This window comes from Neolamprologus multifasciatus, chromosome 4 (assembly GCF_963576455.1).
Source record: "Neolamprologus multifasciatus chromosome 4, fNeoMul1.2, whole genome shotgun sequence".
NCBI classification, from domain to species: Eukaryota; Metazoa; Chordata; class Actinopteri; order Cichliformes; family Cichlidae; genus Neolamprologus; species Neolamprologus multifasciatus.
The window spans coordinates 17,118,591-17,142,676 of record NC_140442.1 but is presented as its reverse complement, the minus strand read 5'-3'; the positions used below and the strand labels follow the sequence as shown (position 1 = coordinate 17,142,676).

Here is a 24,086-nt window from a genome sequence, read left to right as displayed (position 1 = left end):
AAATACACCTATCAGTAATGGAATGGCCTCCACAGAACCCGAACCTCTACATCACTGAAGCAGTGATCATCTTCACAGAGAACAGACAAAAAAGGCAGCCAACATCTGAAGAAGAGCTTTGAATCTCCTTCAAGTAGCCTGGAGAACTATTCCTGAAGACAACTTACAGAAATTACGAGAAAATATTCCTGAGAGTTCACGCTGTGTTAAAAAATAATGGTCATCATACAAAATGTTGATTTTGAAACTTGTTAGAATTATACAGTCTTGCCTATTTGCCTTATTCATTCTATTTCAGTGTATGTTTGCACAGGTTTCAATAAATCACTAGACTGACTTCCCATTGTCCTAGCAAAAATAATAAAATTAGTTTTCTATTAGCATTTTAGGTGAAATGTTGATAAGATCCTTTATTCTGGAGTTATTAGCACCAAATGTATGTTTTACAAATCATTCATTTAAAGAAAAAACAGACAAACATTACTCAGTCATAATTTGAAGACATGCTTGTAGTAGGTTTAATGTTTTTGAAGTTGGTTAAATGTTTATTGTCACACGCAACAACAAAAATGATTTAAAAATAATGTTTTGAACATACTGACTGTCTTTGAAGTAACCGCTCACGCTGTCAAACCTTTTTCAAAGGAACAGCAGATTATGTTCACTTTAATTCAGAAAATCGACAATGGCACATTAATTATTTAAAAAGTGCTTTAAAGCCGACGTTTTTAACAAGCAACAAACAAGATCCTGCCGTTAAAATCCCCACAGGGGCCTAAGTGCAAACCACAACCACACTGGGGGAAAAAATGGTTGTGCGTATGGGAGCTCGCCCATAGACCGTTAAATCACGGGGACCGGAGTATGAAGCAGCAAAAAGCGTTAAAAGAAAAAAATCTAACATAGATATTAAAACAGACATATCCAGCCACGTTTTTCAAGGACAGATGGAGAATCATCATCAAGTCCTGCTGCCAAGCCTGTCAGCCGTCACAGGGAGAGTGTAAGATATAAAAAGATGACCAAAGTAGGTTGAAGAAATGACCTCAAAAAGCACCGACCTGAGAGAACCGTAGGCTCAACCAGTCAATCAATAACTACAGAAAACAGCCCCTCCCCTTTTTGCTCTGTCTGTTTCTCCTCAGGGATGGGATAAAAAAAAAAGGTCCCTGTCCACCCCATCACTCTTTTCTCCATCAGTTCCCTTCCTCCAGTCTCATGCAGTTAAGCAGCTTCAATCTGATTGGAAGCAGATGCTGCGAGCAGGGCTTTTATGTGGCCTTTGTGCCTGCGGAAACAGCCCTGCCCCATTTGCCTACCAGTGCTTCCTGTTTGTGCTCCTGGTGAGTGGGAGTTTTTTTGAATTTGCAAGATAATCAGGATGATTTATTTCTGTTCACAGCGACTGCACAAAGGCAGCTCAGCAGCTTTAATCGGCTCTTCCATGTATAGTTTTGTGATAATCGCACAATCTTCCTTTAAGCAGCCTAGAAAGGTTGCTGAGTCAGGCCAGTATGACTGCACGGCGGTATTGATTGCCTGATTGTCACTCAGAGATGACTCACCTCAATTTCCCAATCTGCTTCCGTGCTCACGCAGCCTTTCGGATCCTCCCGAGACACAGGGAGGCCTCATCTGGACTGCACATGCTTTAATGGTCCTGTCAATACACTTAAGTTGCAAATGAGCAAGGATGCTGAAACATTCATTGCAGGCATCAGTTAAATAAGTTGGCATATGGCTGTGGGGGAGGAAAATGGTAATCTCCCGTCTTTCTATAAAGATTAGTAGGATGATCGGGGGGGATAGAAAGGGGAGTCTGTTTCCAAAGCAGTTTTACTGATTAGCCGCTGACCAGGAGAAAAAAAGGGTGAACCACAACGCTGCAGTTTTTCTTTGCTATGACTCAAATAATGCAAACTCCAAATGAGTGTATTTCTAAAGGGTCTATGAAGTGAGCACCTCTTGTTTGTAGAAGCAGGGATGTACAGGTAAGAAAATGCAGGAATCCTGCACGAGAAAATCTGATAGAAGTATTAATAAATATTATAATCTCAAAGCACCTGAAGAATTATTATTACATGTGACCCTGTTGTTTTATCATTAGTATTTATGCACTAACACACTGCATTGTCACAATCTAACCATCTGCAGCATGACTCAGTTTTATAAACTGTTAAACGTCACTGTCTATGCTTCAAAAGTCATTAGAAATATGTGGTGGAAGAAATATCTAAATGAGTGCACAGCACATTGAAAGACCATGTTTGAATTGTGCCTTGTTACTTCCCACCGGTGGTCATATGTGCATCAGAAGTAAACTGTGGAAAACACCAAGGATCTGGGCGGATTCTGTGTGATAGGCTGTAATAAAAAGCACAGGACTTTCCCTGTGGATGTAGCACTTAGAGAAAACAAGCCTTCATTGAGTGCACTCCGGCATCCTGGCATTTCTCCAGGGCAGGAAGTTCTTTTCCTGATCTTGAGTGACCCGTGCATGCCTTTCTTGGCAGATGAGGGCTGAAACATACCTCTGTGCCACAGAACTCTATGAACAGCTCACAGTTTGGCTCTGAAGGAGCCAGCATTGTCAGGAATGCTCGAAATAATCTTGATAACTTGTATTCAGCTCATAGACCTGCGTAGACACGAGTGATACACTAAAATGTTGTAGTCTGGTTAATCAGGTGAGCCCAGCAAAAACACTAGCCTCAAATACTCTGGTGTGGTCGCCATAAACTTTAAAATGACCCATTTTTGTTGTCTGTTATGGCTGAAGAGTGCTCTGAAAGCCAGAAACTTCAAGTCAGTGAGTAAAGATCAGATTAATCATGTCTGATCTGTACAGAAGGATCTGCCTTCTAGACCCCCACGGATTCATAGTAAGAGGCTTAGAAAGAGTCATTGAGTCCACAACAGACCACCATTCAATCAAGACGGGCTGCTGTAATGTATTCTCCCGTATGTTTAGAAGGGATCATTACAGGTAGTGATGTTTCTAGCACCTCATAGCTCAGAATCATGGGTTCTATGTATGTGTGTGTATAAATTCCCCTCTTGCACCGAGTGCTCCGATTACCACTGGGATCACTGTTGCCTTCACCGTCCACATCTCCTTGAGCTCTTCTCTCAGCTCTTGGTACTTTTCGAGCTTTTAATCCGCCTTTTTCTCTGATGTTGCTATCACTTGGTATCACCACATATACCACTACAGCTGTCTTCCTCTGCTTGTCTTCCACTTCTATGTCCAGGTGGTTAGCCATCACCACTTTGTCCATCTGGCTCTGTCATTCTTAACCACCCTAGGGTGCGTCTCCCATTTTGACCTCGGGACTTCCAGGCCATACTCAGTACAGATGTTTCTGTATACTATGCCGGCCTTTGCCTGCTAGCATCTTGCACCCTGCTGTTATGTGCTGAATTGTCTCAGGGGCATCTTTACACAGCCTGCACCTGGGGTCTTGCCTGGTGTGATAGACCCCAGCCTCTATGGATCTTGTACTCAGAGCTTGTTTCTGTGCTGCCATGATTAGTGCCTCTGTGCTGTCTTTCAGTCCAGCTTTGTCCAGCCATTGGAACGATTTCTGGATCTGTCACTTTATGTATTTGACAGCACATACCGTGCATGGATGTGTCCTTACATGATGGTCCTTCTCCTTGCTCCGCTTCTGTCTCAGGTTTCTGCTGCCTTACCTATTCACTGAAGACATGGTCAGTTGTGGCCATCTTCCTCATGTCCTCATGGATGTTCGTTGTCTCGTCCTGGATGGTAGTTCTGACACTCACCAGTCCTCTGCCTCCTTTCTGCTTATCGTACAGTCATGCCGATTTCTGCCCCTACCATTCAAATGCAGCAGACTCATCAGACCAGGCAACATTTTTGTGACCTTGTCCAAATATTATTGATATCATGCGAATTGTATCCTCAGTGGCACATAGAGTGATCTTCTGCTGCTGTAGCCTGTCTGCTTTAAGGTTGATAAGGTTGAGAGCTGCGTACTGTGGTCGTAATGAGTTGGGACCTTTTTGGAGTTATTTCTTCCTTCTGATCATCCTGAAACAGTCTGACATCTGGTACAAACAGTATTTTCACCCAGTGAACTGCTTTTAGATATTTGCATTAAAGCGCAGCTAAACAGGTTTTCCTGTATTCCAGGAGCGGACTTCTAATCACTGAAAAAGCAACTGTACTTGCATAGTTGCTGTTAATAACACTTTTAACCCAGTTATATTACATTGCATGTATATTTTTTACTGTATACCACAAACATCTTCTCAAATACAGCAGAACTGTAAATTTCAAACCACTTAATGCGTAAAGCTGCCTCTAATCGAGTTGAAGGCAACTTTTTTATTTTCCAAAAAAAAAGCATTCCAGTGAATCTAAATCCCTGTGGGTGCAATTCACCAGAACACAATTGGCGAGGTATTTAATTCAGGAGTAAAAGAGCGGAGCTGATATTTTACAAGTCTGATGTGTTTAACAAAACCCCAAGCACCAAGTGCTTTTTAAGAGAATTATTTCTGTGCTTTGTGTATTACTAATGATGCTTAAGAAGTTAAAGTGCTCAGGCTAAGACCAAATAAAGCCATCTCTGAGCAGTGCTGGTAATGGCCGGGTTCTAAAAGTAACATTACGTCTTGTATGAATCACTTTTCACCTTTTGGGAAAAAAGACTTTTGCTTTAAAAAGTCGGAGTCAGAGCAAAAACACCTCTCCTAAATCAAGCACACTGTAACCAGAGCCAAATATCCAGTGTATGATGTCATGAAGAGATAGTGCAGGTTCTCTTTTGACATAACTGGCAGCGGCCATAGTCTTTTTTTTCCCTTTTTTCGGCTGGGCAGATTTCCAGACCCAGAGCCTTTCTTTGCTCTCTGTGGCTGCTGCCTTCAGGCTCCATTACAATGAGTAGAAATAATACTCAGCGCCTTGCTTTCAGACATCTATGCACTGAAATGGAGACTTAGCAGATCCATTCATGTCTACATTTTCTATATCTTATCCTAGACAACTATTACAAGATAACAATAAAGAAAAAACAAAACAAGCCACAGCAAATTAATATGAATCTTTATTGTATTTAGAAATCCACGCATCAAATCTTTTTTTTTTATCTTTTTTTTTTACCATTTACACATGGGGAGAGAATGAGGGACAAGCTAAACGTCATGCCTTTCCCAGCAGGCGAAATGCGCTACAGGATGGGCTGAAATGGAAAGGGGAGGGGAGATACATAAAGTGCTTTTGTCAACAGTTTTCTTTTTTAATAGAAAAAAGGATCAAAACAAAAGGTTTGCAGGTGGAGGGAGAGGACACGGGGGTCCATGGACGTGACAGCATGAGTGCATGTGAAGGAGGTGGACATGGTGGTGGTGTTGGAGGAGGGGGGGAGAAGCAGAGATGTTGATGAGGAGGAAGAGAATGGTGGTTGGGGGTATTTGTCTCCAAAAAAACAAAACAAAAAAAACCCAAAGAAAAACAAACTGACTGGTCTCAACCCAGGATGAGGCTGGACTTGCCACCAGGGGGGTTTCTTCGGCCGCCTGAAGCAGCGCTGGCACCTCCCGACGGGTCGGAGGGCTGTGGCACCTCCTTCTGCTGCTGATCTTGCTCCTCTTGCTGATCTTGAACATCTTCAGGACACTCTACAGCAAAAAAAAAAAAGAGGGGGGATAATGTGTTATTGTGCAGACCACAACAATGGGTGATGTGGCTCTTATTTTGTTCTGCAGTTTTTCCAGATGTTGCAGTTTGGAGTGGACCTCAAGCTCACTATACGAGTGAGGGGACTCTCCAGTAGTAAATGATTATTTTGGATGACTGAAAAACTAAAAAAAACAAAACAAAAACAAAACAAAAACAAACAAACAAAACCCATCCTTCTATCACTGGAAAAACTGGGCCCTATGACAGGAAATCGACATCTATCAAAATTTGACAAAGCAGGCAAAATGATAACAATAAAAATAATAAGGATAATAGTGAATTCATACATCTGTGTTAAATCTACACTGCAGACATGAAATGTGCAAAGAAACATAACTACACGCTGGTGATGACACAGGCACAGGTATAACTGCTGCCAATGGCTTGAACTAGATTCACTGCAGAAACATAATTCTTCTGTCCTTTTACTTTTAATGTTGGCTAAGATTTCAAACTGTGTCGCTTCTTTTAAGTATTGCAGTTAAGCAATTATGAAAACACATAAATATGACCCTCCTGGTTGGAGCCAGAGCAAACTGCTAACTGCAGCTAGCTGCATCTATCAGCACTGAACACTGCTGAGATGGAAAGGGTTAAAGCTGGTTTTATGCAAATTCTGGCTAAAAACAGTCTCCACACTTTAGCTCTGTGGGCTCAGTGGAGTAGTTGAGGGCAGCCCTGTTTAAATGAGTAAAATCACAGCATTAAAGCATCGCCGTCTTTTTATCCATTGCCGCCTGAATTGGTGCAAAAACATTAGCACATTGCATGGAGACCTTTCATTTAAATCTTAGAAATGAGGGCAACATTTTTAAATCTTGTTTTTTTTTTTAAGAGGTATAATGCACACTCAACTGCTGAATGTGCTCTGTTTGAACCCCCAGAGTGTGGAGGGCCTGTAGCATTAACTCGGAACAACATCAAAGACATTAGGTGTGCTGAATGTGGATCCAGAAGCTGATATATTTAATCTCTGTTCGCCCTTGTCTTATCAAAAGTGTGCTCTACTGGCTCGTCTGCTGGGAGAAGAAACTAACTTAGAGGGCAGTAATGAACTGGCTTAAGTGCTTGAAAAGTTTTTGATGGCATGTAATTGCGAATAGTTATACACAACACACTTCAAAGTGCACACACAAACACACGCGCATTCCAGTCATTTAAAGGCCGTGCAGAAAGTGAGCTTTGATTTAATTTTCATTATGGTATGCGGTCGAACCTTCCCATTATCTGTGGAGCCAGGAATTCTGTTGCAAACATGCACCTGGAGGTTAATAAAAAGCTTTTCATACTCAGTGGAGCCTGCTATCAAACAACAGCTGCTTGACTACACACCGACATGCCATCATGACAAGGAAAAACCACATGAAAGAGCCCACGTTGTGTTGACTCAGAAAGGGAGAACATGTGTACTCCATGCTTTAAAAAAAAAAAAAAAAAAAGACTGTATGCCAGCAGCAGCATACCAGACCAGATCAGTCGCCATAATCTGATCTTTGCAGAGGAGGGGAGAGTGAAATTAACTGATCTGTTCTAGAGCTATACCGAGGAGCTTCTCACGACCAAGTCATGCAGTTCTGTTTAGACATAGACTGTGACAGAAACCTGAAAGCCTTTTTATAAAAACACCCAAGTGCTCAAGACACTTACCATCATTTCCTTGTTCTTGGCCATTCTCAACCTGCAATGAAAGCACAAGACAGGAATGTCACATCTCTCCCCGACCTGGCTCCTCTGCTAACGTTTCTTTGTTTGAGAAGAAGCATTTTATATACAACCACAAACCCAAAAAAGAAAAGGAATGCTGCCAGGAAAATAATACTGAACATCCACAAGGCAGTTGCATATACAGGAACTTTTGTGCAAGCACTTGTAATTGCGAATGATTAATGACAGCACTGCTGTGATTTCTGACCCTAGTGATATGTTTCTAGGTTGGTAGGTGGAGTCGGCCGTTGTGTTTTCTCTGCCTGTCTTTATTTGGATTCTACCCATGTCGACAAAGCGAGGGCCGCCTCATTCACACATTAAAAGGGATTACAAATGTCAGTGGAGGATATCTACCCAACAACATATCCTGGGTCTGTTTCAAACAGACGATAAACACCAGGGTTTCCACCAATGTACTAACAGCTCGGCAGCCCGCTGGGGACAAGCTGGCTCAATGCCAGGCCTAACCACTGGAAACTGTTTTTTGGACCCAAGTTACACTGATCAAGTTAATGCAATCTTACCATTTCTGTTAATTACACATAAAAACAGCTTGAAAGAAATAAAGTTACAAAAATGAATAAAGAATGATAGCAGATCTTGTGACATTTTAGATAAAGTGAAGCGAATGATTCGCGGCTCTCATCTCTCGCTCTCTGGGATGCTGTGCTTCGTTGTTCTCTGTCACAGACTTAACAAAACTCTCTTGGCTGCAGTTGTGAACTCATCTTTCCCCCCAATGACTTTTTCCACTGAACTGTTTAGAATTAAAGTTAATCTATGACAGAGTGTTTTTTTTCAGTCTGGTACTTGGCTGCGGCTCTGTTTTGGAAACAAAGTCTTGAAAGGGTGAACGGCTGGTACCTCTCGTCTCTGATTCCAGACCAAGGCGGCCCCAGAGTTGTGGATGGTGGTCAGCTCCGGCTCAGGGTTCTTGGGGAAGAGGAGAGGCTGCTGTACTCGCCTCAGCGGGGCCGACGGCTCGCCGCACAGGGTTCCTGTAGGGGCCCCGCCTAGGCAGATAAGGGACAGACAAGAAAAATATGCTTTCAAACTATTTAGAAAATAACCTAACACTCTAACACTCATGGCCCTTTAATTGTTTGGGTTTTTTCGCTCCTCTTTTTTGGTCAGAAGATTACACTGAAGCTTAACAGGAAACCCAAATGGCAAAACATGAGTAAGGCTCCAGAGCAGCACAGTCATACCATATGGACACTAATCCAATTAGTGACAAAGCCACCCCAGACCCAAATCTCTCTAGCCCCACCAATCTACCATGCTCATCACAATACTCATTTTCTCAGATTTCTCAGATTTAGTGATAAAACATCAGCTTGATTAGAGACTCAAATAACACAAGACAAGAAAAAAAAATCATTGGGAACTAAACAGGAAACATCTCTAAATCCGCTTGGGCGTCTGCAACAGACCCAGAAACGAAGTGGAACGCTTCCAGGCAGACAACCTGGATGCCAAAACTCACAAAACCCTGCAGCGCCTGCACTCTCCTTTAGCAGAAAGAGCTTTAAAAATCCTGTGTTGGCCCACTGTGGGGAAGCAGGCTGTGCTAGCTCAAGCCACATAAGGTAACAGCTATAAACCCCGAGGGCCAGGGAGGGGACAGACCGTCTTTGTCATGAGGAGAACAACGGAAAGCAAAGAAGAAGAGGAGTGGCCATTGTTGTTAATAGAGTGAAGTGAATCAGCACTCAACAAGCGCGTCTTCATTACCGGCGCCACATTAAGGAGTCTGATAAATTCTCTGGACAGTCAAGAAATATGAAACGGAAGAGGATTTAAGCAGATTGATGGACCAGAGAGAGATGCATTATGTTGTCATTGCTATAGGCTTCTACTTAAGCTTATAGATCTCCTGGGTTTATAGCATAAATATATTATAACGCTGAGCCTACTGAGCTTTGAGACAGCAACAGCAATCATGCAGCTGATGGTAGTCTCGTTTTCCCCCTCTTATTTCATGTAAGCACTCATGTGGTCAGAAGCTGAGGTTACTTGCACATACCCACAGCTTTGGTATCTTTAAACCTTAAATTAAATTTTACTTGCCATACATTTTCTTATTTTCTCACATAAACATGACCATAATGAGGTCAGTAGTTTTTTTTCTCTTCAACTCTTGGCTCTTTATGACTTCAAAGAGAGCCAACATACCTAATATGGTCATCTCAGACACATGGCTCTGGCTGTGAGCCCAGAAACCTCACCTGCCATTTGTAAGTTCCAACCAATCAGAACAAAGGCGGCTTAAAGGAAACGAGGAAGGAGCTAACAGAACTTTCAGACAGTGGATGACCCCAGAGGCTTCAACGAACCCCAATACAAATTAAATAATGATCATTTCTCTTGTATAACCCCAATAATAAGAAGAATTAGAATAATAAATATTGCTGAAAGTTAGAAAAATAGGTCCCCTTTAAAATCCTAGGGAACATCCTGGCTGAACAACAACCTGCTTCTATGTCAGTAAAACAGAATACAAGAGAAATCTTTAAAAGAAAACCATCAAAGTATAGTTAAAACAAAAATAAGTTACATTTTTTTTAAAAAACAAGTTGAATTTTTTTTCTTACATTTTCCACTTAGTAAAAAGACACCATGGAAGCTAGGAATCAGATTCAGGCATTAAAGGACTACCTTGGGAAAATCCCCTCCACCCTCCCACCTCCTAGTTTTAGCCATGAGGACAGCGCTCCGTTTATTTTGTTTTCTGACAACTGTGGCGCCACCATCTCTTGTTTAAAGTAACGCTTATAGCAGCTAATCCATGCTTGTTTTCTGTGCTCTTATTTTGTTAAATGTTTCTAGGGTCGTTTGAGACTGTGCTATCATAGCTAAACTTAGAAATTGCCCAAAGGCAAAAAAATACTTTACAAAGTGGCTCTTGATGGTTGAGACATGGTTGAGAAAGGTGTATTTGATCTTAACAAACAAAAAATAAAATAATAATATGTACACAGGGCTGCATGCCAAAGCAAACAATGAAACCTGTTCATCTGCAGCATGGGTTCAAACACAGGCCACATAATAGATCGCACAATGATTATAAGGCTTTATATTGTTATTAACCTTGGTCATTCAAGCAGAAATTTATATCCTCCTCATCCAGTTGCATCCGTTACAGTGGGACAGCTGTGGTAGGCTCTCCTCAACTTGACCCAGAGTGAAACAATGCAAGCAGGAAAAGGCTTTGCTTTACGCAGCTGCTGGCTGCAGAGGTCAGAGGCTGATGTAACGATTTTAGGCCAAATTCTTCATCGTCCACACTCAACCAGAAAATCTGATACGCCATGTAAACAGTTTTCCACAAAGTGCCCAGAGTGAAAACATGTGATCTCAGGCTTGTAAGGCCCTGAGCTAAAAAGCAAATCTGCAGAAATGCCACAGAGCTCGAATTTTTTCCCCCTTTATGCAATGTATTAAATCACTGACTAACTGGACCATCTTTAATTACAATCAGTGAAGCCAATGCATAATAAAAGATCCAAACCTTGCCTGGCATGGTCAGGCCACATTAATATTTCACCTACTTCCTCTGGCTGTATGTTTGCGGTGACCTTGAAAACTCACAGTGCAACTCACAGGTCTCGTGGCCCCGGCTGCATTTTTCTGCGTCTTCTTGCACACTCAAAATAAGATGTCCTCTGTGGCTGCAGCGGGCCGCTAATTTCACCCACTGACACATTTCTTTCCATAGAGGACTGATCCTCAGCCCCATTTAACAAACCCTCACTTCGAATTACCCTTACGTAGTACTCTGGGGATTTTTCTCTTTTTCTGTGCTATTACTCTTGTGGGATGCTCTTTCTGACAACCCAAACGGAAAAATTTGGGATCTCTATCTGTTCCTAGCTCAAGTTAGAACAATTACTTCCATGGTGTGTTGGGTTTTTTTGCTTACTTAAGGCTTCTGGTAGATCTGTCTGCTTTTGCAAGATAGAACTTGCTCTTCGTGTGTGTTTATACAAGCTCCCTGATGTAAAACCACAGTTTCGTGTAAATCAAACCTGTAAACCTTGATTTCAGCCCTGATACAGTCACATGGAAATTCCATCAATCAAGAAATAAATGTTAGAGTGAATTACTAGGTGGATTGTTCCTCCGATGAGCGTGAGGGTCATCAGGTTCTGCAAAGATGCTGGAGGCCATCTTGTTCTTGCGCTGGGGCGTTGTGTTGTCATCTGTGCCAAAGGAGAAGCTGGAGTCCCCACCCGGCGGTCGTAGTACCCTTTGAAGCAACAAAATGACACAATTTTGACGTCAGCTGGAATGACACCCCGCCCACCATGCCCCTATCTCTCCCCCCCTCCCGCTCCATAACCTCTCGCTTCAAACTGAAACACAAGGCCTTCATGTCACACACCACTGATCAGATGCACGGCGCAAAAACAGGAAAAAAAAAAAAAGATAAAATCAATAGTGAAATAAAACATGAGGTAGCCCCAAGCTACATGCAACCTTCTCTCTACTCCACCCTATTCTTTTATAAACATACCACACAAGAAAGGGAAAAAAAAACCCATGAGAGATACCAGCAAGGTCCCCCCCACTCTCTAAGCCCCGGCTGTCAGCCTGTCAGACAGACAGTCCCAATCTCTGCCCTGCAGCTGACTCCAGTCGCACATAATCACAGAGTTAGCTGGCTAGCTGCTGCCTCTCTTCAGCACAGATTCCTTTGCAGTGACATATGAGGGCTTGTGTCCGTTTCTAGGGGGAATAATTACACAATTATCGCATTTATTCATCAAACCTGATATTTATTTTGGTCACAATCGCACAATGGAAGTGAAAGGTCTGAGGTTTACGCTAAATATAGGTCACGTAATATTGGGACTGTTCTAGAACAGCACAGAAAGCCAGGATCCAGATACACAGATGACAAACCTACTGACAAGCCTACTTTCCACAGACTTTCTGCCACCATGAACCGAACAAAAGGAATTTAACAGCAAGAAGGGAAACCCTTTTTCTCCTCGCTGTGCTCAAGGGCAGCTGGGGTGGACGACAGACACCAATGTGCTTGCAGAGCCACTGCTGGACCCCTCCCTCTTTTTTTTTTCCTTTCCACCAGCAAACTCTCCTCTCCTGAAGCCCCCTGAAGTCACCAGCTGACACACCGAGCAGCTGTCCGAGGGCCAGGCAGGCAGATGGGAGTCAAAAAAACAACTCTGCTCTTGAAGCACAGCTACAAAGAAAGCAACCAAGACGAGGGGGGGAAAAAAACATATCTCACACAGCCCAGTATGCAACAACGTGAATTTGCACATTTAATTCTTGGCTGTGACAACATATAATGCCTAAACCAGACTTCACCTCCCGGCCAGAGAGGATGAGCTCATGCTTTCCACATATACACAGATTGCGACGGTGGGGGAAAGCTTTGAGCTGGCTGGCAGCAGACCCCACCCTAGAATGAACCTGCAAATAACATGAATGAAATGGCAGTCATGTTTGGAAGCCTTAGGCCACTTTAAGGCAGGTGAAGCTGGGTAGGATACTGCTATGGTCCAGAGCCAAAGATGGCATGTCTGATAAGGCAGGATAGGAGGCCTTTGATTTTAGCCTAATTCAAGCGGCTGCTCTACTGATCTACTTGGTCCTCCAGAAGCAGAAATGACCAGCAGCTCGCTAAAGGGGACTTTAAGGGGGAAAAGGCAGAAGAGCTAAGGAAAGATTTACAGGCTTAGCTAGGTCAGAGCCCCCACCCAAGCCCCCTGCATCATCCGAAAGCAGCATGCGGACTGACCGACATTTGACATGCTTACTCAGACTCAGCAAGGGCTAACAGTGGCAGTATAAAAATCTCTAGCACGCCCTGAAATCATGCCTCATTATAAAGGCGGCCATAATTTTAAGGTTTGCACTCTTCCCTGTAAGAAAAAAGAGAAAAAGGAAAAAAGGGAGGAATGCATGAAGCCGACACGCATCATCACTTAAAGGAAAAGACTCAGCGCATGCTTGGAGGATGACTCTTAAACTGAGTGTAAAACCGGGCTTCAGGCTCGCGAGCCTGCTTAATGAGTTTCCCCAAAACTTCCTTGAACCAAAATTCAAGAGATAATGACATAAGCAGACCGCGGTCTAGTCTGGGACCTTTCCTGTAATCAATCAAATGGACTCTATTGTTTCTTTTCTTTCTTTCTTTTTGTTTTGTTAGATAAAATGCAACAAAAAAGTACAAGTTAACAAGACGTTAACAACTCCAAGAGCAGCGCACTTAAAGATCTTTCGTTCCATAGAAGGACGGAAAGAAAAAAAGTGGTGACTTGAACTATTAAAAAAAGTTATTTCGCAGTCTAGAGCAGCCAGCAGGGAGCTGACGTTAGGCTTAGGCAGCTTTGTCCACTTCTCCTTAAACAGAAATGTGGAAAAGATCCTGTCGAGCAGTTTGTTTCCGAAACCCAGGCATGCTAACCTCACTAACTTCGTGTAGCTAAAGGGTATGGTGCATCAGACACCCAATAAGATTATCTTAATTAGCTAGACTATGTGACAGTTTAGCTAAATCCAGAAAAATCCCTCGCCAACCACCACCGGGCTAACACAGCCTGTGATATTCTGTAGCAAGCTGTCTTTGAGCAAAAACGAATAAAAGAGGCGTTTGCTAGCTGAGAGGCTTTGCCCGCATCCTACTTCTTTTGTTCCTCCGTGAAAAGGCTTTCGGCTCCTTTTTACCTGGAACTACTTTTAGCACCAGGGTCCACTCCTTGAAAGGTGGTTGTCGTCGTCATCTTTTTGGGGATATTTCGATGTCTGGCAGTAAGAAACAGTCAATTAAAAAAGTAATGTTGGGGGGGATAAATCCTCCTCCTTGCCCGCAGGGATGCGACGGGATGTAGACTCCACCCGACACTGAAAAACATAACGAAGAACAGATCCGCTGGTTCTGCGGTGCCAGCCCACCAGACCCAACCCACCAGTATTAGACACGTTGTGATTGGACAGAACGGCACAGAACTCGCCTCTCATTGGACAGAACTTTAGCAGTCGGATATCTTGTTGGTGGCAGGTCTCGGGTTCCTGTGAGGGATCACACAGAAGAGACCACAACCCCGAGGGCTCTTTTTTTCCCCGTTTTCATTTAATAGCGCTGATTGCGGCAATCTGCAAAATTATTTTAAAGAATAAAGTTAGAAAACTGGTACACTTTCAACTTCTTTCTTAACTTCCAATTTAACTTACTGGCTCATTAAGATCATAATTACAGTGCATCGTAAAAATATTTGCCCCTTTCCCGATTTCTTAAATATTATTTACACTTACATGTTTCAGGTATTCAGATAAATTTAAATCAAAGATAGCCCGAGTAAATACAAACTGTAGTTTTTAAATCATGATTTCATTTGTTAAGGGAAAAAGTTACCAAAACCTACTTAGCCTATGTATTAAAACATGAATAACTACAATTTACCAAATGTTTTGGAAAACTGAGTTCAATTTATTAAGACACACCCAATTTACTGCCACACTTGCTGAATCAATTAATCACTTAAACAGAACCTGTCTGACAAAGTGAAGTAGGCCAAAAGATCTCAAAGAGCAACAAATTGTGTTACAGTCTAAAGAAACAGCTGAGAAATAAAGTCACTGTCTCACTCTATCAGTCTGGAAAGGGCTACAAAGCCATTTCTAAGGCTTTGGGACTTCAGCAAACCACCGTGAAAGCCATTATTCACAAATGTAGAAAACTTGGAACAGTGATGAATGTTCCTAGCAGTGGTCCCCCTTACCAAAATTCCCCCAAGAGCAGATCAATCCCTCATCCAAGAGATCAAAAAAGGACCCAGAACAGCATCTAAAGAGCTGTAGGCATCACTAACCTCAATTAAGGTCAGAGTTCATGATTCAACAATAAGAAGGAGATTGGGCAAAAATAGCATCTATGGGAGAGTTCAAGGAGAAAATCACTGCTGACCAAAAAAAGTCACAAAAGCTCCTCTCACATTTGCCAAAAACATCTCAAGATTTGAGAACATATCCTCTGGACTGATGAAGGTTTTTGAAGATAAAACTAACACGTTTTTGTTTTTTTTTAAATAACATCTACCAACAATGGTGGCTGCTTTGCTGCTTTAACCCTTTCACGCATAGTGGTCACCACAGTGAACAGGTATTCAAAGGCTGTTTTCTTGTATTTTTGTCAGTGTTGATGGTATGTTTGCACATAAATCACTTCATTGGACACTGATGTGTCACTCCATACCAAACTCATAAGTCAAAACCTATGTTGTCCACCTAAGTGGACGTGTAACAAACGCTTTGAAAAGTACATGTTTAAAAAATGAAGTTCAAAAAACTTTTTTTCATGCCTAAAGATGAATAAAAATCCTTATGAAAAAAAATCTGCTCTACCAGAAAATCATGCAAAACCATCAGTTTGTGCCATGAAACTCGTTTTGTTTTGGACAATGATCTAAACGCACCAGCAAGTCCTCCTCTGAATAGCTTAAAAACAGAAAATGAAGGTTTTGGTGTGGGCTAGTCAAAGTCAATCGCTACTTTATGCAAACATTTGATTGCAGTTCTTGTTGTCACTGGTGCCTCAACCGTTTATTAGGTGTAGGGGTCAATTACTTCTTCACACAGGGCAGTAAAGGTTTGGATAACTTTGTTCTCCTAATGAAAGAAATAATTGTAAAAAATCTGAATGATCTGAAACATTTAAGTGCAACAAACATGCAGAACACACACACACACACACACACACACACACACACACACACAATTATATTGTTAAATAATAGAAAAATATGATGAAAGTTTGGAAAAAGACAATAGCTTTATTTCAACAAGCATCTTAATAGACAATACAGATGTTTATTTTGCTGGAACATCTCTTAGGGCTTCCCAAAATTTGAAGTGGCCTAGCAAAAACGATTTCTCAGAACATTCCTCTACACATCCAGTACTATTTTTAAAAAATGTAAAAAATCAAATATGTTTTGTGAATATGACAGAACCCAAATGTTAGCATATCCCGTGATCCCCATACTTGGCATATGGTTCACTAAGTGACAGCCAGTCCCAAAAATTGTACACTTTAAGAACAGATTTGCTGGCCACCGACCAAGATCAGCTGAGCAGATTTTGATCAATAAAGTCAGTTTTACTTAATGCTCGCTCTATCACCAGTCCTAACAGTCTGGAAGGGAAGTCCTTAACACTTATCACAATACAGCATGGAAAAACAAAATCTGAACTCAGGGTGACGTGGATGTGGCTTATGTACAAAGACAGAAAAGTAAAAGGGGTGCAAATGAAAATATACAGCAGTTATGTGTAGCAGAGAAATGGGAAACTTCTTCCGCGTGGAATTCTGTTGAGACGAGCTGCAAAGAAGCAGGCGCTGTGTGCCTCAGAGGCCAGGAAAGTTGGTGGTGTCCAGGAAGAAAGTGGTGATGCACGTGGCCGATTAAATCCGTCCGCCCGTCTGTTGTTGAAACACATCGATCGTATCTTCATCTTCCATTTCCAACTGTTAAGTGGGGAAAAAAAACAAAAAACATATAAGCCCATGAATTTCATAACGTTTGAGTAATTTAAGCAAAAAGTGATGTGAGGGAAAATATCTGTACTGCAAAGAGGAAAAGGAGGATGCTAATTTGTTGACCTAGAGTGTGACAGTATGCCCTGTACAAATGAAAAACTTCCCATTTGCATACACAAAATAGCACCACTGTGACAATAAAATGACACACTGTATTTGGCTTTGAAGGCTGCACTGTGGACAAGGTTGGATGGCACTGCAATAACATGCAAGTTGTGGTTACTCCAACCACAAACTGCAGTGAATACAACTGGCATCTGCACAGCGACATATTCAAAAACAACTTAAAATTAGCTTGTTGTGACAACCCGAGGCTCCTCATGGCAGCACTGTGACTTTGAACGAACATCTTTCAGCCTGGAGAAACCCCCTAATGCCCACAGTTATTAAGAAATACTGTTATCCCAAGCACTAATCATCATGGGAAGTGCATGAAGTATGTTTAACTCATTAACACGGCCTTACCTGTGCTGGTGTGTCTGTCTCGTTTATTGGCTGCCCGTCAAATCTGAACCTGATTTGCCTCATTGACAGTCCCTGAAAAGAGAAACGTGTAAAATCTTGTTGTTAATCTCATGTGAAGCTCTGTATAGGCTAACGTGTGCAAAATAAAAATGCAGACAATAATATGCTCATGCTGAAGATAAGGCGGCTGGGGTTTGAGAGACATAGAAAAAAAACATGTCTTGCTGTGAAGCAGAAATGAAGGAATAATGATAACCATCTGGTTCTGGCTGTACTTAAAAAAAAAAAAAAAAAGAGCTGTATGACAAACATTTCTTTTACCCTGATGGGAGTCCAATGAACAGATAACACTGTGATTGGGTTTCCATTCTTCCACAGAGTTAAACCCTTATTTGACTTTCAAATAAAAAGGATCTCAGACCTCATGTTCTATTACATATTTTGTTTTACTTTTGTGCACAGCTCTTTTAGAAAACCTTGGGTATTGCTTCTGTAGCAATGCAAACACAGCTGCAATTAATAGAGAACCAGAGTGATGCTCAGTGCAGTGCTAATTCATACAAAAGTCAAAATTCCTGCATGCCATTACAGCAAGTAGCTTGGCAGAGAACAGCTCAAAATCTGAGCTAATCCATAACAGCAGGAGGAAAAGATTAGATGTCTTCTGCGATTACTGTGAAATCACAGATGACGATAAGGGAGGTTCATTCAAAGGATGCAGGAACCACGTAAAGCGTTAAAGCTATGCTATCAAGGTGGTATTTGCATTAAAGCTCTAGACCCTAAATGCATTTGAGGAGGAAGAGAAGAACTGCAATAGAAACTTTTTCAAGGAAAAGTGAAACAACAACCGTGATGAATTACTGTCTGATGGATGGATCGTTTAGCATGTGATATGTCTGTTAAATGTATTTGAGACTCGAGGACAGCTAAGTATGTTCTCTGTCCAACACACATACATTTGGCCTAACAGTACATATCTACAAACAAGTGGAATATTCGATTTAACTAATAAGAACACCCCATGATTCAAGCTTGTAGAACCAACTGAATCATATTCTGTATAACTTTTATCAGTATTTACCAGGTGACTGAGGTTTGCAAGCATTTATTTATCCTGCCACAGCATTTAAACCAGGCTCAGGTCTGGACTTTGAGTGGGTCATTGCAACACCTTGATACTTTTCTTTTTCAGTCATTCTGTTGTCCAGTTGCTGATGTGCTTGGGATCACTGTCCTGTTGCAGGATTTAGTTTTGGCCAAGCTTTAGCTGTCAGACAAACGGCCTGTGGCTCTGTGGCTTAAAAACTAGAGATGGCACGATACCACTTTTTTATGTCCGATACCGATACCGATATCATAAATTTGGATATCTGCCGATACCGATACGAATCCGATATAGTGTGTTTTTTAATCAATAAAACGTTTTTTTAATATCTTGCTGCATTTTGTATAAGTTTATACTCAAGTTTAAATAAATAACAACACTAAAGCTATTCTGTTAAACCTGTATGTAAAAAATACACTGCGCCCAAAATATTTCATAGTTCAGCAATACTGATCAATCTAATAAACTTAAACCTACTCCATCCTCCCTATTCTGGTATGAGTACTATACTAATAGGGTTGCAAACTCCCAGCAAAAAAAAAAAAAAAAGGGAACCACCCTCCACCTCATGATGCTTAATCGATGTAATCAAAATTAATTTGATGCAGGGGGGAAAATGCACAAAAATAAATTATTTTTCAAGAATAATTAAATAGATTCAACATCTTTCTTCAACAGAATTGCAGACTGCACAGATGGTATCTTCCCAAAGGAAAAAGTAGTATAGCTTACTATATTACACTTAACAGTTACTATATACAATAATGGACTTCTATATATTTTACATCAGATTAAAACTTTGGGTGTAAGAGTCAGATAATTATTTATTAAAAGCTAGACGTTTTAAATGAGAATAAGAAAGAAAAGTATGTCTTTGTGCCCCCTTTTGCCTGTTCATGCCCTATCGGCCCCCCCTGGCTAGACTTTGCTAGATCCGCCCCTGCACAGTTACCAGAGGTCAGCTGCTAGAAAAGGATCCTGGTGTAGAAAGTAATATTAAATAAATTCTAGCAACAGCATATCAAGCTTAAACGTGCTGCTGTTGTTCAGCCGCTGGTTTCCTCTTTCTGGTGAGAAGTGGGCCAAAAACAAACAAGAGAGACGGACTCCCGACAGAAAAGCCGATCAGCTGATCATTATGCAGTTTCACATTGAAGTAGCAGCAGGAGAGAGAGAGAGAGAGAGAGGCAGTCGCTCCATATCTCGGTTGTTAAGCTTAACGCTTTACAAACATTCAGAGATGAACTTACACACTTGCTTTACTTCTCTCTGGGATCACTTCCTCGGAGATGAAATGCTGGTTTGCTAGCAAGGCTACAAATACAAACAGCCGCTCTATCACGTGATGCATACTGCTGCTACGTGCTACGGTTATGAGCCGAGTTACCCCGTGTCGCAAGTTTTGTGAGGTGCTTTTTTGATATTTAATGGATCGGATTACATTTTTTATTTCTCACCGATATCCGATCCAGTAATTTGGGTCAGTATCGGACCGATACCGATACGTAATATCGGATCGGTCCATCTCTATTAAAAACAAACCCAAATCATGACCCCTCCACCTCCGTGCTTAATAGTTGGTATGAGGTGTATGCTGTGTTCGGTTCTCACCAAACGCTCTGTTCATTATGGCCAAAAATCTCTTCTTTGCTCTCCTCTGTCCAAAGGACATTGTTCCACATGTCTTGTTGTTTGTGCAGAAGCAACTTTGGAAATTGAAGCTGTGCTGCGTTGTTCTTTTTAGAACCTGGTAACCCTTCCAAACAAGTCACACTTGTTCAGTCTTTTTCTAATATTTAACATCCTAACTGAGGCTCTTGGGTCATTTTGCTATTTCTCTCACTGAAAGGTTTGACCTTGACCTGAACTTGCCTGTAGATCCATTTCTGGGATTGTGGCATTGTGTTACCACACATCTGAATACTCTAGATCTACAACCTACAAATTTCTGCTTGTATAGAGGTGCTCACACGCGCTGATAATCAGTTACTAATCAACTTGTACTTGATTAGTAACACCTGGCTGCTACTTGTCCCCTTGATCCCTATTGAAGTAGTAAAGGTGTACTTAGTTTTCCAGAGGATCGCACAGAGTCCTATGAAAACCTTCTTTTTAAAATGCCTGCATATATTTTATGGTAAATGGGATTTTTAAGATGCCCTGGCATAACTGCTTGTTTTGGCATCTAGAATACAAACATATAATCTGCAGTTATTAAATGCATGTGTGAAAAGTGTCAAAGAATTGAAAGTAAATGGTTTAATTGTATCCTATTCGGTTGTAAAACACAATTAACTGTGTGCAAACTTCAAAGTCTGGCCTCTAAAACATTAAGTAACTCCAGTAATGATTTCCTTATGATGTTAAAACAGCATAACCTGTAAGCACTTGCAAGCCTTGCTCCACAGAGGGTAGGCAACTCTCCCAGTAGATGCAATTTTATACACCTGTGTCTTTTTGCCAACTGTAAATGGTGTGCAGCGATGCAGGGAAACGGTCAATTAAAAGAAAGCAGGATTATTGTTAATAACACATAAACATGTTATTTAGAATACAATCCAACAGCTAACTATCAATTACATCAAGTGTATATATGATTAGTAGCAGAGGTGTACAGAGGAACACTCGACAGATATTTCTGGGGAAATAATACTTCAAGTCGAGTTCCCCTCATGTGGTGAGAACAGAAAATAACAAGAAGTCTATTTAACTGTAGCTACACTCTGCTTATAAAGATCTATGCCCACTCAGGAAATGATCAGTGTTAGTGTAATGCCTCGGGGCCATAATCACCTGTCTCTCGCAGTAGGCCTTCATGAGTTTGATGAGCGGTGTGTGTCTTTTGATCTTGAACTGCACTACAGATCCATCCTGACCCGCTACCTTCAGGTTTATGTGTTCATTGTTTTCTGTCTTCACTGATTCCTGAGGGATAGAAGCACAGATAGAAACACAGTGAAGGAAAAAAAAAGAAGACTTTGACTAACCAGAACAACACAGTAGTTACAGGTTTGCAGGGGGAAAGCGCTGCACGGTATTTTCTGTTGTTATTACATGTGTAATTTCAGTCCCTTTAGTGCCTCCGGTGGTCTTTTAATTTTGCAGTAGCGTGATGAAATAATGAATTCAGACTTAAACAGCTCACCAGGTGGCTAGGGAAGGATATTGGCAAGAGCTTATTAATATCCATGATATTATCAATTGTGCTAATTCTTTATTGATTCTTGATCAATTTTCAGTAGGAAAAGACTGAGCAGTACAAAAGCAGCACTGCTATGAGTTTGACTTCACTTTCGCAATGTGGAACTGCCAGAAAGATATGTCAGCATCCATAAAAGGAAGGTTGATAAGCCCAAAGGTGTAAAATTCCCCAGGACTTTTGCAAATTTGCATATTTTGAAACTGTTTAGATATACAGTGCTGTGCAAAAGTGTTGAGCCACCACTCATTTCTTATATTTTGTTAGGATAATGGCAAATAGTTGCAGCAATTTATTGAAACATGCAAACATACTTGAGAATACAGTATGAGCTTGAAAATTAATGTTTGATATGACCAGACTTTATTGTTCCAACACAGCCTGAACTCTCTAAGGAAAGCCTTCTTGTAATTTTTTAAGTAGTCTAAGCAGTTCTCCAAGGTTCTTGAAGGACATTCAAAGCTCTTCTTTGGATGTTGACTGCTTTTTGGTCTTATCTCCTTCAACATGATGCAACACTATTTCAATAATGTTGAGGTCCAGGTTCTGGGGAGACCAATCCATCACTGACATTGTGTTCCACTGTTTTTTGATTTTTCTTTTTTGCCAATCAGATGCTTGCCAGATGATATTACACGGTGGATCAAAATCTGACGGTACTTTTCTGTGTTTCCATCAGCTGTGACAAGATCCCCAACACCATTGGCTGAAATGCAGACCGAAACCATGACAAAGCCTCCACTGTGTTTGACAGATGGATGTAGACACTCACTGCTGTATCTCTCTCTTGACTTCCTCTGTACATATAGATAATTTAAACCAAAAAAATTATAAATCTTAACTCATCACTCCAGTTCTTGTCTAATTTTGATACCTCAGCTTTTTCTCCTCATGTTCCTCTTCCTTGAAAATGGCTTCTTGACAGCCATTTCTGATGAGGCTTCAGAGGACAGTAGATGGATCATCTGAAGGTCCAGGTGCATGCCTCAGGTCCTGTGTCAGTTCTTTGCCGAATTTTTCCCATTTCTTATGGGCATGAATTTCAGATGCTGATCATCTGTTCATCTTAAAGTCTATAACCTCTTTGTCCTCCACTTGTCCAATTTCCTAAAATTTAAGGATACACTGCACACAGTCCTGAGATATGCTAGGTCTTTTCCCAAAACCTCTTTGGGAATCACTTCGTTGGTGCAAAAATACAATTTTAAGCCTTTTGTGGCATAAAAAAGTCAGTTAAAGAAATATGTTTTTCAAATAGGAAAGAACACGAAAGACCTGGAAAACATGCTTATAACCACTGAGTAGGCAAAACAGAGAGTAATGAGGGATGGCTCAAGACTTTTGCACAATACTGTATACAAACTATTTCTCAGATTTAAACAAAATTTAAATCTTAAGTCCTCCCTTTTCGCTTCGCCTGCAGACTCAGAGTGAGCCCGAGATCACCACAGTGATGATTCGTAGAGTTTCAGTGGCACCAACAGATTTTCACCGGTACACTCTCCCACAGTGGCACAAGCCATTCACACATGGAAGCACGCAAACGCACGCAAACACACACACACACACACACACACACACACACACACACACACACACACACACACACACACACACACACACACAGGCGAAATGAGGCATGCAGTGGGGATGACACCAGCTGGTTGGCTGTGTGTTATCAAGCAGAAAGAGGTCCGCGCGCCATTGGATGCGCGTTCACAAACCTTCCGGTCTATCAAAGTAGGTACAGCTAGTAGTTGAATTTCAGCTTGTAACTTTGCAAAAAGGCACAGCGGAACATGCGGAAATGACCGTATTTTTACACACGCATGTGTCAAAAAAAATCAAGCGGAGTAAACTGGCATTTCAATCCACTGTGAAGACACTCACCTTTGGTTTTTCATCAGCCATGGTCACTCTTTTGGCGCTTCTCTACACTGCCACACAAAGAACACGAGTACGCGCACGTACACGTGCCCGTTTAGCCTATTACAACCGAACGTGCGCGGCCACGCGCCCATGCGCGTCCACCTCAACGAGCGTTGAGTGGACAGCGAGTAGTCACGAGGTTGAAAGCGCAGTCTAGGCAAGGGCGGGAGAGTCACAATGCGCGTTAAAGAGGCAGGCAGATGCACGTGCACGCGCACAGCGATGTTTTCCCTTTTGTTTTCAGGTTTAGAAAAGCGGTTATCTCATTAAATGCTCCTTATCACCCTGCTGACCTCGCTGGGTGCAGCATAGTTCAGTCAGCATCACCACACATGATCCTCACTGCATGGGGAGAGCCATATGTGCACTTTTCCATTTCCTTTTTCGATTTAACCCTTTA

The 24,086-nt window shown here is 41.6% G+C and overlaps 2 protein-coding genes across 2 annotated transcripts; both read right to left on the bottom strand.

Moving 5' to 3' along the window:
- Nucleotides 1–5,062: 5,062 nt before the first annotated feature.
- LOC146520191 (jupiter microtubule associated homolog 1-like) lies at nucleotides 5,063–14,316 on the bottom strand. The gene is made up of 5 exons (XM_085156393.1): nucleotides 14,114–14,316; nucleotides 11,524–11,666; nucleotides 8,282–8,430; nucleotides 7,358–7,388; nucleotides 5,063–5,649 (listed from the first exon to the last, which is right to left on the bottom strand). Exons 1-5 carry the CDS (start codon nucleotides 14,167–14,169, stop codon nucleotides 5,498–5,500), a joined length of 531 nt encoding a protein of 176 aa, XP_085012519.1. The 5' UTR covers nucleotides 14,170–14,316; the 3' UTR covers nucleotides 5,063–5,497.
- A 1,878-nt stretch (nucleotides 14,317–16,194) lies between these two features.
- On the bottom strand, nucleotides 16,195–23,811 carry sumo2b (small ubiquitin like modifier 2b). The gene is made up of 4 exons (XM_085156394.1): nucleotides 23,648–23,811; nucleotides 21,352–21,483; nucleotides 17,451–17,522; nucleotides 16,195–16,913 (listed from the first exon to the last, which is right to left on the bottom strand). The coding sequence occupies exons 1-4, from the start codon at nucleotides 23,666–23,668 to the stop codon at nucleotides 16,851–16,853; spliced, it is 288 nt and encodes a 95-aa protein (XP_085012520.1). The 5' UTR covers nucleotides 23,669–23,811; the 3' UTR covers nucleotides 16,195–16,850.
- Between the last annotated feature and the right edge of the window lie 275 nt (nucleotides 23,812–24,086).